This window comes from Capra hircus, chromosome 7 (genome assembly GCF_001704415.2).
Source record: "Capra hircus breed San Clemente chromosome 7, ASM170441v1, whole genome shotgun sequence".
NCBI lineage: Eukaryota > Metazoa > Chordata > Mammalia > Artiodactyla > Bovidae > Capra > Capra hircus.
In genome coordinates, this window is record NC_030814.1 from 44,308,670 (window position 1) to 44,320,189 (window position 11,520).

General features: G+C 41.5%; 1 protein-coding gene across 4 annotated transcripts in view; it reads left to right on the forward strand.

Moving 5' to 3' along the window:
• Positions 1-8,209, forward strand: part of GEMIN5 (gem nuclear organelle associated protein 5) — a 38,880-nt gene extending 30,671 nt beyond the window's left edge. For all 4 annotated transcript variants that reach the window (XM_018050124.1, XM_018050125.1, XM_018050122.1 and 1 more), the window contains exons 23-28: positions 103-313; positions 2,021-2,272; positions 3,797-3,959; positions 4,576-5,077; positions 6,448-6,544; positions 7,088-8,209. In XM_018050124.1, the coding sequence (XP_017905613.1) occupies positions 103-313; positions 2,021-2,272; positions 3,797-3,959; positions 4,576-5,077; positions 6,448-6,544; positions 7,088-7,255 (1,393 nt within the window). In that variant the 3' untranslated portion in view covers positions 7,256-8,209. The remainder of the gene's footprint in view (positions 1-102; positions 314-2,020; positions 2,273-3,796; positions 3,960-4,575; positions 5,078-6,447; positions 6,545-7,087) is intronic.

Sequence of the window (11,520 nt, forward strand, 5' to 3'; positions counted from 1 at the left end):
AGGAAGCCGTGCGAGTCAGAGTGGACAGAAAGAAATGATCCAACCCTCTGGGGAGCAGGAGTAGGCAGTCTTTTTATGTTTGATTTGTCTTTTGTCTCTTAGCTATTTAGGGGCCACTTCAGCTTATGATGCAGCCAAAGTTTTGGCCAAAAAGGGGGATGCGGCATCACTTAGGACAGCAGCAGAGTTGGCCTCCATCGTGGGAGAGAACGAGTTGTCAGCTTCCCTGGCTCTAAGATGTGCCCAGGAACTGCTTCTGGCCCGGAACTGGGTGGGAGCCCAGGAGGCCCTGCAGCTCCATACAAGTCTAAAGGTCAGTCTTTTTGCCTCTCCTGCTTTTAGGAGGGAGCCCCAGATCCTCTCCAGTCACGTTCCAAGTGCATTACCCAGTTGCACAAGCTGAGCCAATCTGGCAGGTATTCTCAGAAGTATCCAGCAAGCCCTAGCCATACTATCCCATCTAAGTACCCCAGGGCTTGCAGTTGCCATATTCAGAGTAAGAGATAATGTGGTCATCGACAGTGATTCTCATTGCTTAGCAGTTGAATAGCCTTTAGTCAGCTCAGCCCCTGTGCTTTCTTCATTGATGTCATCAGCACAGAAATGAAGAGGGAGAGGGTCTGCTTTGAAGAGGGAGATGGATCAGCTTTAACAGAAGTCACTGTGCTCTGCCTGTAGGAGCCCTCCTCAGCTGCATGCCATAGTGAATTTGGGTAAAATCAAAACATTCTGTTAGGGACTTCCCTGGTGGTCCAGTGATTAAGAATCCACCTTGCAGTGCAGCATATGTGGGTTCTATGCCTGGTCAGGGAACTCAGATCCCACATGCCACAGAGCAACTAAGCCTGTGTGCCACAAGTACTGAGTCTGCGCGCCACAACTAGAGAGTCCATGTGCCACGAAAGATCCTGTGTAACCACAACTAAGACCTGAAGCAGCCAAATTTAAAAAACATTTTTTTCCATTAAATCTTTTGTTTCCATCTGGCTAAATAATCAATAACTTTTTCAATAAATGTCTTTTTCGACATATCAACATTGTCTTTTTCGATATATCAACACTGTGATGATCTTAAAAGCCTTAGCAAAAATGAGTTTTGAAAACATGTAAACATTTGATTCATTTTAGAGAATTTTGCTTGTCAGATATCATATGAACTTTTTTAGTTCCTCTGTCCCTTCAGGAGAATAACTGGGCCAAACGACAGTTCCTAGCTGAATGTCCAAAGCCCAAGAAAAACACTAGGTGAGGAGGTAGCTTTCTGGGAAGTGCAGAAGAAACGTGGAGGCAAAGGTGGAACATCTTCAAAGAGTATCACGTGGCACGTTGTTTGCAGAGTGACCAAACAGAGAGACTAATTTATCTGCCACCACCACCACCACAACAAAAAAAAAGTTTCCAGAATGGTTATTTAGCACTTCTTTCTTTTTCCTCTTACTATCCTTAACAAAGCAAGAAGACTGGGCCTTTTGTCTGTGTTCTGTTCTATTCCAGTTGGTTCCCTCTGTTAAACCTACTTGGATGTAGCCCCTGACCACTGCCCCAGGTCTCAGACCCACACAGCTCATCTGCTCCAGCACTTCTGCCCATGATGCTTTAACTTTTGTATTCCTTCATCTGAAGTCTGGGCGGAGGAAGGAACTAGATAGATGAGTCCAGCCCATCTTTTCTCACACTGGCCACAAATCTTAAGTGGCTGGCCCATATGTGGCTTAAATATCAGTGAGTAGGGCTATAGTTAGGGTTTCATGTTATAAAATATGGTTGCTTGAGCTCCAAGAACTGTCGGTAGGAATTCCAAAAAAGGCTAGGATCCCAAAGATCCTAGAAAAATCATCTATTAGATCACCTCCTCCCTCCCCTCCACCCCCGCACGCAAGACTCACATCAGGTTGGCAGCCCACTGAGGGGGTATGGTTGCTGCAGATACAGAGGGGGAGAATCTGAGAGATGGGGAAAGTCCTAGATAGTGGAGCACTTCCCTGTGTAACAGTTCCTCTCCTTTGTTTTTGGGTTCCAGGGTCAGAGATTGGTGTTTTGCCTTCTTGAGCTACTGTCCAAGCACCTGGAGGAAAAGCAGCTCTCTGAAGGCAAAAGTTCCTTTTCTTACAATGCTTGGCCCGCAGATAGCGAAGGGTCCTTTGTGGAGAGGGTGACTGCAGTATGGAAGAGCACCTTCAGCCTCGACTCCCCAGAGCAGTACCAGGCAGCATTTCAGCAGCTGCAAAAGATCAAGTACCCATCTGCTACAAGTAACACTCCCTCCAAACAGGTATGCCTTCTGCCTGAGCTTCTGATATTAGTCACTCAGTAGTAGGACTTCTCTAACCCCTGTCTAGTATAATAAGGAAACATGTAGAATGCCAGTTTGCATTTCAGAAAAGACTAAGCCAGGCCCAGGAAAGTGGAAAGATCCCTTCAGGGTGATTAGAGCCCTTTATCTCTGAAGTTAGTCTTTGACCAGCATTCCCTTCTAAATGAAAAAATAAAACAGTCTGAAAACAACCACCACCAACAAAAAAAGCAGATAATAAGTACCCATCAATTGGAATTAACAGATATTCATATTCTGTCATTTTTGCTTCACAGAGTCTTTTGGCATGGTTTTCTATATTGTGCTTTTAGTTTAAGAAATACAACCAAGTCGAAGTCCCTCAGTGTTCCCTTGCCCAGTCCCATTCCCCTCCCCTAGCTCACCAACATTTTAGCCCCTGCATCAGACCATGTGTTATTTTGTGGCTTGCTTATGTGACCGTTGTTTATAAAATCTTGTCCGTATTGATAGGAAGAGAACAAATCGATTCATTACAGCTGCTCTACTCATCCTATGAAAACATCTCAGTTTATCCACTTTTTTTTTTAATGAGAAACATCATTATATTTTTGAGGAACGAGATGTTCTCAAGTAGTATAGCACTTTGGAAAACTGTGTGGCTGTTTCTTATAATTAAACATATATGCACGATGACCGGGCAACCCCACTGCCTAGATATTTCACCAAAAGAAGTGAACTCAGGTGTTTGCACAGTCTAGTACAGAAACGTTCATAGCAGATTGGTTCATATAGCCAAACAGAAGCAACCCAAATATCCATCAGTTGGCAAATGGGTATACAAACTACAGTATTTCCACAAGTGGAAAACTGTACAACAACAAAAAGGAACAAATTACGAATGCAAAAAGAGTATCAGTGAATTTTGAAAGCACTGTGATAAGTCAGAGAATCAAGTCACAGAAGACTACAGACTCTACTGTTCCATTCATATGAATTCTAGAAAAGACAAAATGATACTGGCAAAAACTAGATCAGAGGTTGCCAAGGGATGGGGAGAGGGGAGGTGACTGCAAAGGGGTTTAAAGTGAAAATATCATATCCTATGTCTTAATTTTGGTGGTAGCTATACTAAATGTATGTATATATACATATGTTTGTCAGAACTCATCAAATAGCACACTTAAAATTGAAAATTTTCTTAATTACACTCCAGATTTTCTTTTAATTATAAAGCTTTTAGTTCCAGAAAAAGTTTAATTAAAACTTTTTGTTTTAATTAAATGCAAATATCAAGGCATTTTCTTAGCCTGAACAGACTTTAAAACTAGACCGTATATTGCTGTACAACTAAATATGAATGTTTCCAATGAGGAAGCAAAAATGGGTGGTGGGGATAGGAGGATTTTTCTTAAATGTGAACTGTGTGTACTTCCCAAATGCTGTAAATAGGAGCATTTCTGGTGTCATCCCAGTGCTTGGTGTGCAAAGATGTTTACCTGAGACTCTGGCTCTTTTCTCCAGCTCCTGCTCCACATTTGCCATGACCTGACCTTGGCAGTGCTAAGCCAGGAAGCGGGCTCCTGGGACGCAGCTGTGGAAGGACTGCTTCGGGCTGTGATCCGGAGCTACGACTCAGGAAACTTCACCATCATGCAGGAAGTGCACTCAGCCTTTCTTCCGCAGGGTAAAGGAACCCCAGCCCCACTGGGGGCACACCCACTGAAGGATGATATAACCACTGCCAGTGGTGTGGTACCAGGAGTACATAGGTTATTGAAAGACATAGATGAGCCATTGTGTCATTTAGTAGAAAGTTTGAATTCTCTTACCCAAAATCCCAAGAGGTAGTTAGCGTGACTGAGCTGTTTTCCTTTACTGGTCCTACCTGCTTTAGTGTTCCCTATATACTTTCTCCTACACACAGCTAGAGAGAGAAATAGCAGTGTACTCACGAGTTATAAAGAATGGAGAAAACATTCCTTGAGCTACATAACTGGTCACTGACCTAAAACATTAGGGGTTTTCAGAACACAGTGGCATCTTAGCCCCAGAGCCTACAATGGGACTGATGAAACACTTCTTTCTGTCATGCTTTACATGGCCTGGAGCAATGAGGACACTGTCTTAGGCCAGAAGCTCTGGCTGACTTTTGGTGGAAAGCATGCGGTCCCACGCATCACTGCCATTCTTTTTCTTGGGATCTGGCTGGCCTCTTGGGTTACAGGGAACATGTGGGCATGAAATCAGATTTCTGGCAGACAAAGAAATAAACAACCCTAAATCCTTTTCTTCTCTTCTAGGCTGTGACCACCTAAGAGGCAAACTGGGTGATCATCAGTCTCCCACCACACCAGCTTTCAAAAGTCTGAAGGCCTTTTTTATTTACGGACGTCTATATGAATTCTGGTGGTCTCTCTCTGGGCCTTGCCCTGAGTCCAGTGTCTGGGTAAGAGCTGCTCACAGAAGTAAAACCTCTACTGAACAGAGCCAAGAGGTTGACAGTGTCAGCCCTGAAGAAACTGACCCCAAAGCTTCCCAGCCAGAGCCAAGCAGGACTCCAGAACTAGACGTGAGACTTATAGAAGAAGGTGAGCAAATGCAGAACGCTTGTAAGGAGCTCTTGTCAGAAAAGCATGCTGACCTCCAAAATGCACAGAGAACTGTTGCTGAAGTCCAAGAGACCTTAGGAGAAATGATCCGCCAACACCAGAAGAGTCAACTCTGTAAATCCACAGCAAATGGCCCTGATAAGAATGAACCTGAACAGGAAGGAGAGTCCCTCTCTCATCCTCAGAACCAGTGGTAAGTACTGATTCAGTATGTTGTGGAACTAAAATCCCCTGCTCGACTCTCACATGGTACTTGGTGAGACTGATCGGGTCACTTGGAAGCCCCACAGAGCAGTCATTAAGGCACAGGCTTTGGGGTCAGACGTGGGGGTTCAGTCCTGGTCCTGCTCAGTGACCTCAGGAGTCTTAATGTCTCTTGAGCTTTAGTTCCCTTATCCATAAATGGAGTACCAACCCTATCCTTGCTTGTTTTGACAAACAAAATCACAAATATTGTTAATAAAATAATACAATGAAACCCTTTTGGGCAAGATTCCCAAAAAATCAGTCATGTAAAATAGGGAGTTGCAACATTACATCATTAATGAAAACCACTGTTTTTCTTCTTTTGGCCAGCCTCCCTGGCTTGTGGAATTTTAGTTCCCTGACCAGGGATTCAGTCTGCGCCCTCAGCAGTGAAAACACAGAGTCCTAAACACTGGACTGCCAGGAAATTCCCAAAAACCATTGTTTTTTAATTTTTCAGTACTATCCCAAAAAAACACACAAAAAGGGTAGTATATAGAATTACACACCAAACTGTAAAACATCCTAAATGATCAGATTGCTGCAGTGTCCTAATCACATCTTTTGAAAACAAGGGCCAGGTAGATGATCACTGATCACTTTAGAGCCCCTTTGTATTGTCACAGGGTACTCGGCTGTGCCATCTGCAGTGATTAGCAGTTACGGATTAGTTGTTATGCTGAGTACCTTTTACCTTACGTTCCCGCCAGCAAAGGGCCTAAAATATCTTAACTGGTAGTTAATAAATTTATAGCTATTATTACTAACTTTTAAAAATTAAAATTACATTTGTTGCTCTAAAAATACAATTGAAATCTTGAGTCAAAGTTCTGAGTACTCTAGTGAGGTAAACTCTAAGCAGCACTATACGTTTGGTTTTAGTAATAAGAAAAACATTCAACAGTTCTCTAACCAACAGCTCTCAACCTTTGATCAGAGGGCCCCTTTGAGAAGTTTAAGACACTCTTCCCAGAAAAACGTGCATCCATACACCCCGAGGGTAGGGACCCCTGCTCTGTCCAACCTATTATCCAGAGAAATCCAGGCCCTCCGCACTTGGCTGCAGGTTGAATCCCCTGAAGAACCTTAATTCTTCCTGGAGCTGTGTATCTAAGAAACGGGAATTTGGAAAGTGGTGAGGAACGATAGCGCATTTTGAAAACTTTATATCACATCACATTAAATTCCCTTCTCTTAGCCTTAGTATTTAAAGATGAGAGTTAAAGACCCAGGTGACAAAAGTAATTTACAACATAATGGATTTAAAAGTTATGTGCAACAAGACATATGACTCGTAACTTTTTTTATTATCACTAGTAAAGAAGAAAAAAATGAACCAGTTTCTTTGCCTGAATTAACCAAAAGACTTACAGAGGCAAATGAGAGAATAGCTAAGCTTCCTGAGAGTATTAAGGTAAGATACATTAGCAGTTCATTTGGTAAAATATTACTTTTTGTATTATCAATTGACTACACAAAATTCTTTAATGTATCTGAATTCTGTACACATTTCTGTATATTTAAAAACTGAGGATCTAATTGCCTTTGGTGAGCTATAATGTTTTGTGAGAATAGAGTGATTGATATCCCAAGCAATTTTATACCTCAGCCTTAAGAGAAATCTATTAGGAGGTAAAGTAAAATGGTACCATGTATTTGATCATTTACAAATGGATAGGTACGTTTGAATGTGACCCCTAGTAGTAACAGAAGCATCATGTTTTAAATTCATTTGAGTAGGGCTCTTCTTAGAAAAAGATTGTATCGTTTGAGGATATCCCAGTTTTGAGTATCATCTCTCCTTAGAGTAACTGATGAAGAGTCTTAAGAGAGAAATGGCTCAGCCACGCCAGGGATATGTCAGTAGCAGAGGCTGAGTCACTAGTGACTTCTGTGCAGGTGTACAGAGCTTTTGTTTGGCAAATGCTTCCTTGTTTATCCCCGTGTCATCTTTCAGACCTGGCCTTTCCCAGACGTGCTGGAATGCTGCCTCATCCTGCTTCACGTCGGGTCCCAATGTCCTAGCTTTGTGACCCAGGAAATGCAGCAACAGGCTCAAGAGCTCCTTCAGAAGTACGGCAACACAAAAGTTTACAAACGACATTACCAGACCCTCTACACATGAACTTCCAAGGATCTGTAAGAAAGCCAAATCTGAAACATCCAACACCTTTCACCTCTGCATTTACACTTCACCAGACATTCACTTTGATCCCTAGATATTTCTGCAGTGATCCAAGTAATACAAATGAGGGGTCAAGTTTGAATCAACTCTGCACTTGGACCCAGTGAAATCTGACTCTGGACTCAACTGTAGTTTCCTACTGGAGGAAAGATCATGAAAAGCCAGCAGTAGTTACTCAAGAACTAACACCTGCTAAGTGATTGCCTTACGCAGGTTTCACCCAAAGAGGAGAAATTCTTTCAGTCACCCAAGTGTTATATTCGTAAACACAAGCTACCTTTATAAATGCTTCGCCTGATCATAAACATGTCATTCTGGTTTAAGATACAACTGCTGCATATTATGACTACTGGTATCATTTTTCTTTACCTGTTTTTGTTACTTTGGGTTCACTTCTACTCTTTCAAAGACTGAAGCTTGAATGTGAAAGAGGTCTTACCCATCATGCTGACTCTACCCTTTGTCTGAACTTCAGGCCAGAACTTTGGTTTCAGTGGGTAATGGAATTGCTTCTTTGAACAAATCACTGACTAACACTTTAGAAGAACAAATAACTAATTCAGATGTGACTTACCCCTTTAGTTTTATAAGAAATGAATGGTGATCAAAATAGCTCAGGATGAAATGACTGTTTCATTGGTTCTTAAACTTTTTTTTTTTTTGGATCATAGGAACTTTTTGAGAATTAAAGCCACAGATGATCTTTGAAGAAAAATGCATACTCCTCATTTTGCATATGTAACTTTGGAATCACTGGACTCCAACTTTAGCATAATAGGACCCTATATACTATTTAATTACAAATCCCTGTGGGGGTTTGTGGGGGGTTTATTGTTGTTTGGTTTTGATTTTCTGTTGTTATTGTTTTCCCCTCACTAATGAGCATTTTCTCAAGATCTGTTCTTCCCATTGGTTATTTACATAGCTGAAAAATGTCAGGAACAGATGTTTCTGTAATATCACAGTTGCTATAACATAGAAACCAGGCAGTTTAGGGTGAGTTGAGCGGGAGCACTTTCCCAGTACTATTTTCTTTTGGGAATTCATTGTGAAAGCTTTCCTGCTCCAGTGTCCTATTTATTTGTCAATTATTTCCAAGGGTTGGGGTTGTTGTGGGCAAGAATGAAATTGATTACAGAAATTCTAGGAAGGAAAACTAAACTTTTCCTTAGAGGCAGTTTTCAGAGATCTGACTTACTGGGATTTGTTTTTGTTTTTTTATTAGACCTAGCTTTAGGATTTTAAAACCCTAAATCCAAAAAAGGAAATATTGAACAATTTAGATCCTCATAGTTCTTTACATAGGTACGTGAATTTTAGGAAGATGTATGAAGAATCTTTGTAGCAAAGTGGAGAACTAGGTACCAGTTCTACAGTCTTTGTTAAAAGGAACAAATGCTTCACTTAGACAGAGTAAAGAGCAGTATTATTAAACTAGAAATTTCTAAATTCCTTCATGATTTACCAAAACCAACACCTCTGGGTAGGGGCATCCTACATCCTCCTTGATCCCTGCTTTCGTAAGAACAAGTATTGCTCTACAACTAAGCAAGGAGACTTCCAAAAGCAAAGATGAAAGAAATTACACAACTCCATTTCCTCTCAAACTCCTTTTTCCAATTCCAGATAATGTATCAAACTATTTTGGGAGTTGGTGATGGGCAGGGAGGCCTGGGGTGCTGCAGTCCATGGGGTCACAAAGAGTCGGACACGACTGAGCGACTGAACTGAATTCTAATTTGAATACATGGTTTTCATTTCCATCTTCCTAATTATCAGAACCACAGGGAGGTAACTCAAGCTTTCTGAGTGGATAAGATACATCACTAAGCAACTAAAGATTTAGTTTTGGTACTTTTACCCCACCCAAAGTAACTTTTTCTCTAATATAAATCACCATCCTATTACCCAGAAAGCTGCACTCACCTCTCAGTATCTGAACCTGCTTACTTTTTCTTTTTTTGTCGCATGGCTCATGGGATCTTAGTTCTCCAACCAGGGATCAAACCTGGGCCCTCGGCAGTGAGAGCACCATGTCCTAACTACTGGACCTCCAAGGAATTCCCTAAATCTGCTTTCTTATTACTAATTCACCATTCTTCATATACCAATGACTGGTATAACTTACAAATCAAATCTTGTCTACTCCTAACTAAAAAACTTTTAAAGTATTTTCCCATTGGTACTGGAAAGCCCTGCCTAATCCTAGCCCTTACCTCTCAGCTTTCTGCCTAGATGTTCTCATCCTTGCTTCAAGACTCCAGTCACACTGGTCTCTGAGCTGCCACCAAGTTCTCTTGTCATCTCAGGGATTTCTGCCTATGTTGTTTCTCTGCCTGGTCCAGTTGTGCTCATCTCTTAGATCTCAGCTTAAAAGTCCTCTCTCGGGGACTTTCCTGGTGGTTCAGTAGTTAAGACTCTGTGCTTCCAATGCAGGGGGCATGATCAAGGAACCAAGATCCCACATGCTGCACACCACAGCTGAAAAAATGTCCTTTCTCAAAGACTGTCCTTCGACTTAAACCTCAGGTACATCAATATCCTATACTTTACAGCTCACAAATTATATTTTTGTGATTTACTATCTGGCAACACAGGTAGATTGTAAACTCCAATGAGGATAGAGATTGTTTTCCATTTCCTACTTTATCCCTAGCATGTACTTACAATGTCTAGTATCTAGTAGGTGCATAATTCAGACTTATCCACTGAATAAGCTGGCAAACTGAAAAAATGCTCATTAATAGCTTAAACTTAAAGGATTCTAAACAGCGCTTTCATACTAGCACTGGCTGACAACCAAGGCTTGTGAGTGGTAGTCAACCTTACTGCCTTAGCAAACCACAGAAATTCAATAACTGGGATTACAATAGCCCCTCCACCCCCAGCCACAATGTCACTTTCCACAGTTTCAGTTACCCCCAGTCAACAGAGTCCAAAAATATTAGATGGGAAATTCCAGGAATAAACAATTCATAAGTTAAACTGTGGCCATTCTGAGTAGCATGAAGAAATCTCACAGCCCTCCTAGTCCATCCCACCAAAATATGAATCATCCTTTTGTCCAGCATATCCACACTGAATACACTACCTACCCATGAGTATATGAAGATTACAAATCATACATTATAGGGTTCGGTACTACCCATGGTTTCAGGCACCCACTGTGGGTCTTGAAACATTTCCCCCACAGATAAGGGGGACTGTATGTGGGGGAGCTGAATCACACCCAAGTTAGTATTCTCTTGGATATTCTGCAGGACCATCCCTTTCTAAGGATAACCACTGACAGCCCTACACACTCCTATATACAAAGTGAAGTTCTTTCCAGTTCTACTAGACCTGTGCCCCTTCTTTAGCACTTTAAATATAAAGTGATCTCTATGCAATGAGTACACCCCCATGTCAGTAAGCCTGTTCTTAACTGTGGCAAACATAAATGCCTATTTTATACTTGATCTTAGTCAAAAGGCCAAGAAGTAACTAAATGCCTATTTTAATCCAAGTTTTTTAGGACATCTATGTAGGGCTCATAGTCACCAGTATGCCAAAGCACCTTGATTCAGAACCACTGACTGAAGCTGCTTTACCACAATTACAACGATAAATATATATTGCAGTCAAAATTCTAGCTCTGCTCTTGTACCTGACTTACTGTGTCCAACTGTTTGCAACCCCATGGACTGTAGCCCGCCAGGCTCCTCTGTCCATGGGATTTCCAGGCAAGAATACTGGAATGGGTTGCCATTTCCTACTCCAGAGAATCGTCCCCACCCAGGGATTGAACTAGCATCTCTTACGTCTCCCACATTGGCAGGCAGATTCTTTACCACTAGAGCCACTTGGGAGACTTATTACAGCCCCATATTGTTGGGCCAAAAGGAAGGACTGGAAACAAAGTCCTGAACCAAATCTAGAACTTCAATTTGTCTAAAAGTCCAGTAATTAATAAGTGAATCCACCACATATAATGGAATAGCACCAGGAAACAGAATTAAAACCAATTTCCAAGTAAGGCCCAATAATCAGCAGAGCATATGAAGTAAAGAGACAATTCTATTTACACAGTTGCTCATTAAGAGCTTTCTACAGAATGAGACATTTTGTATGCAAGCCAACTTGTGGAAAATGGAGGCAAGTTGCATCCATGTCAACAACCATCTTCTAGAGCCAGCAATTCAGAGTTTCGAAAGACCAAACCTTCA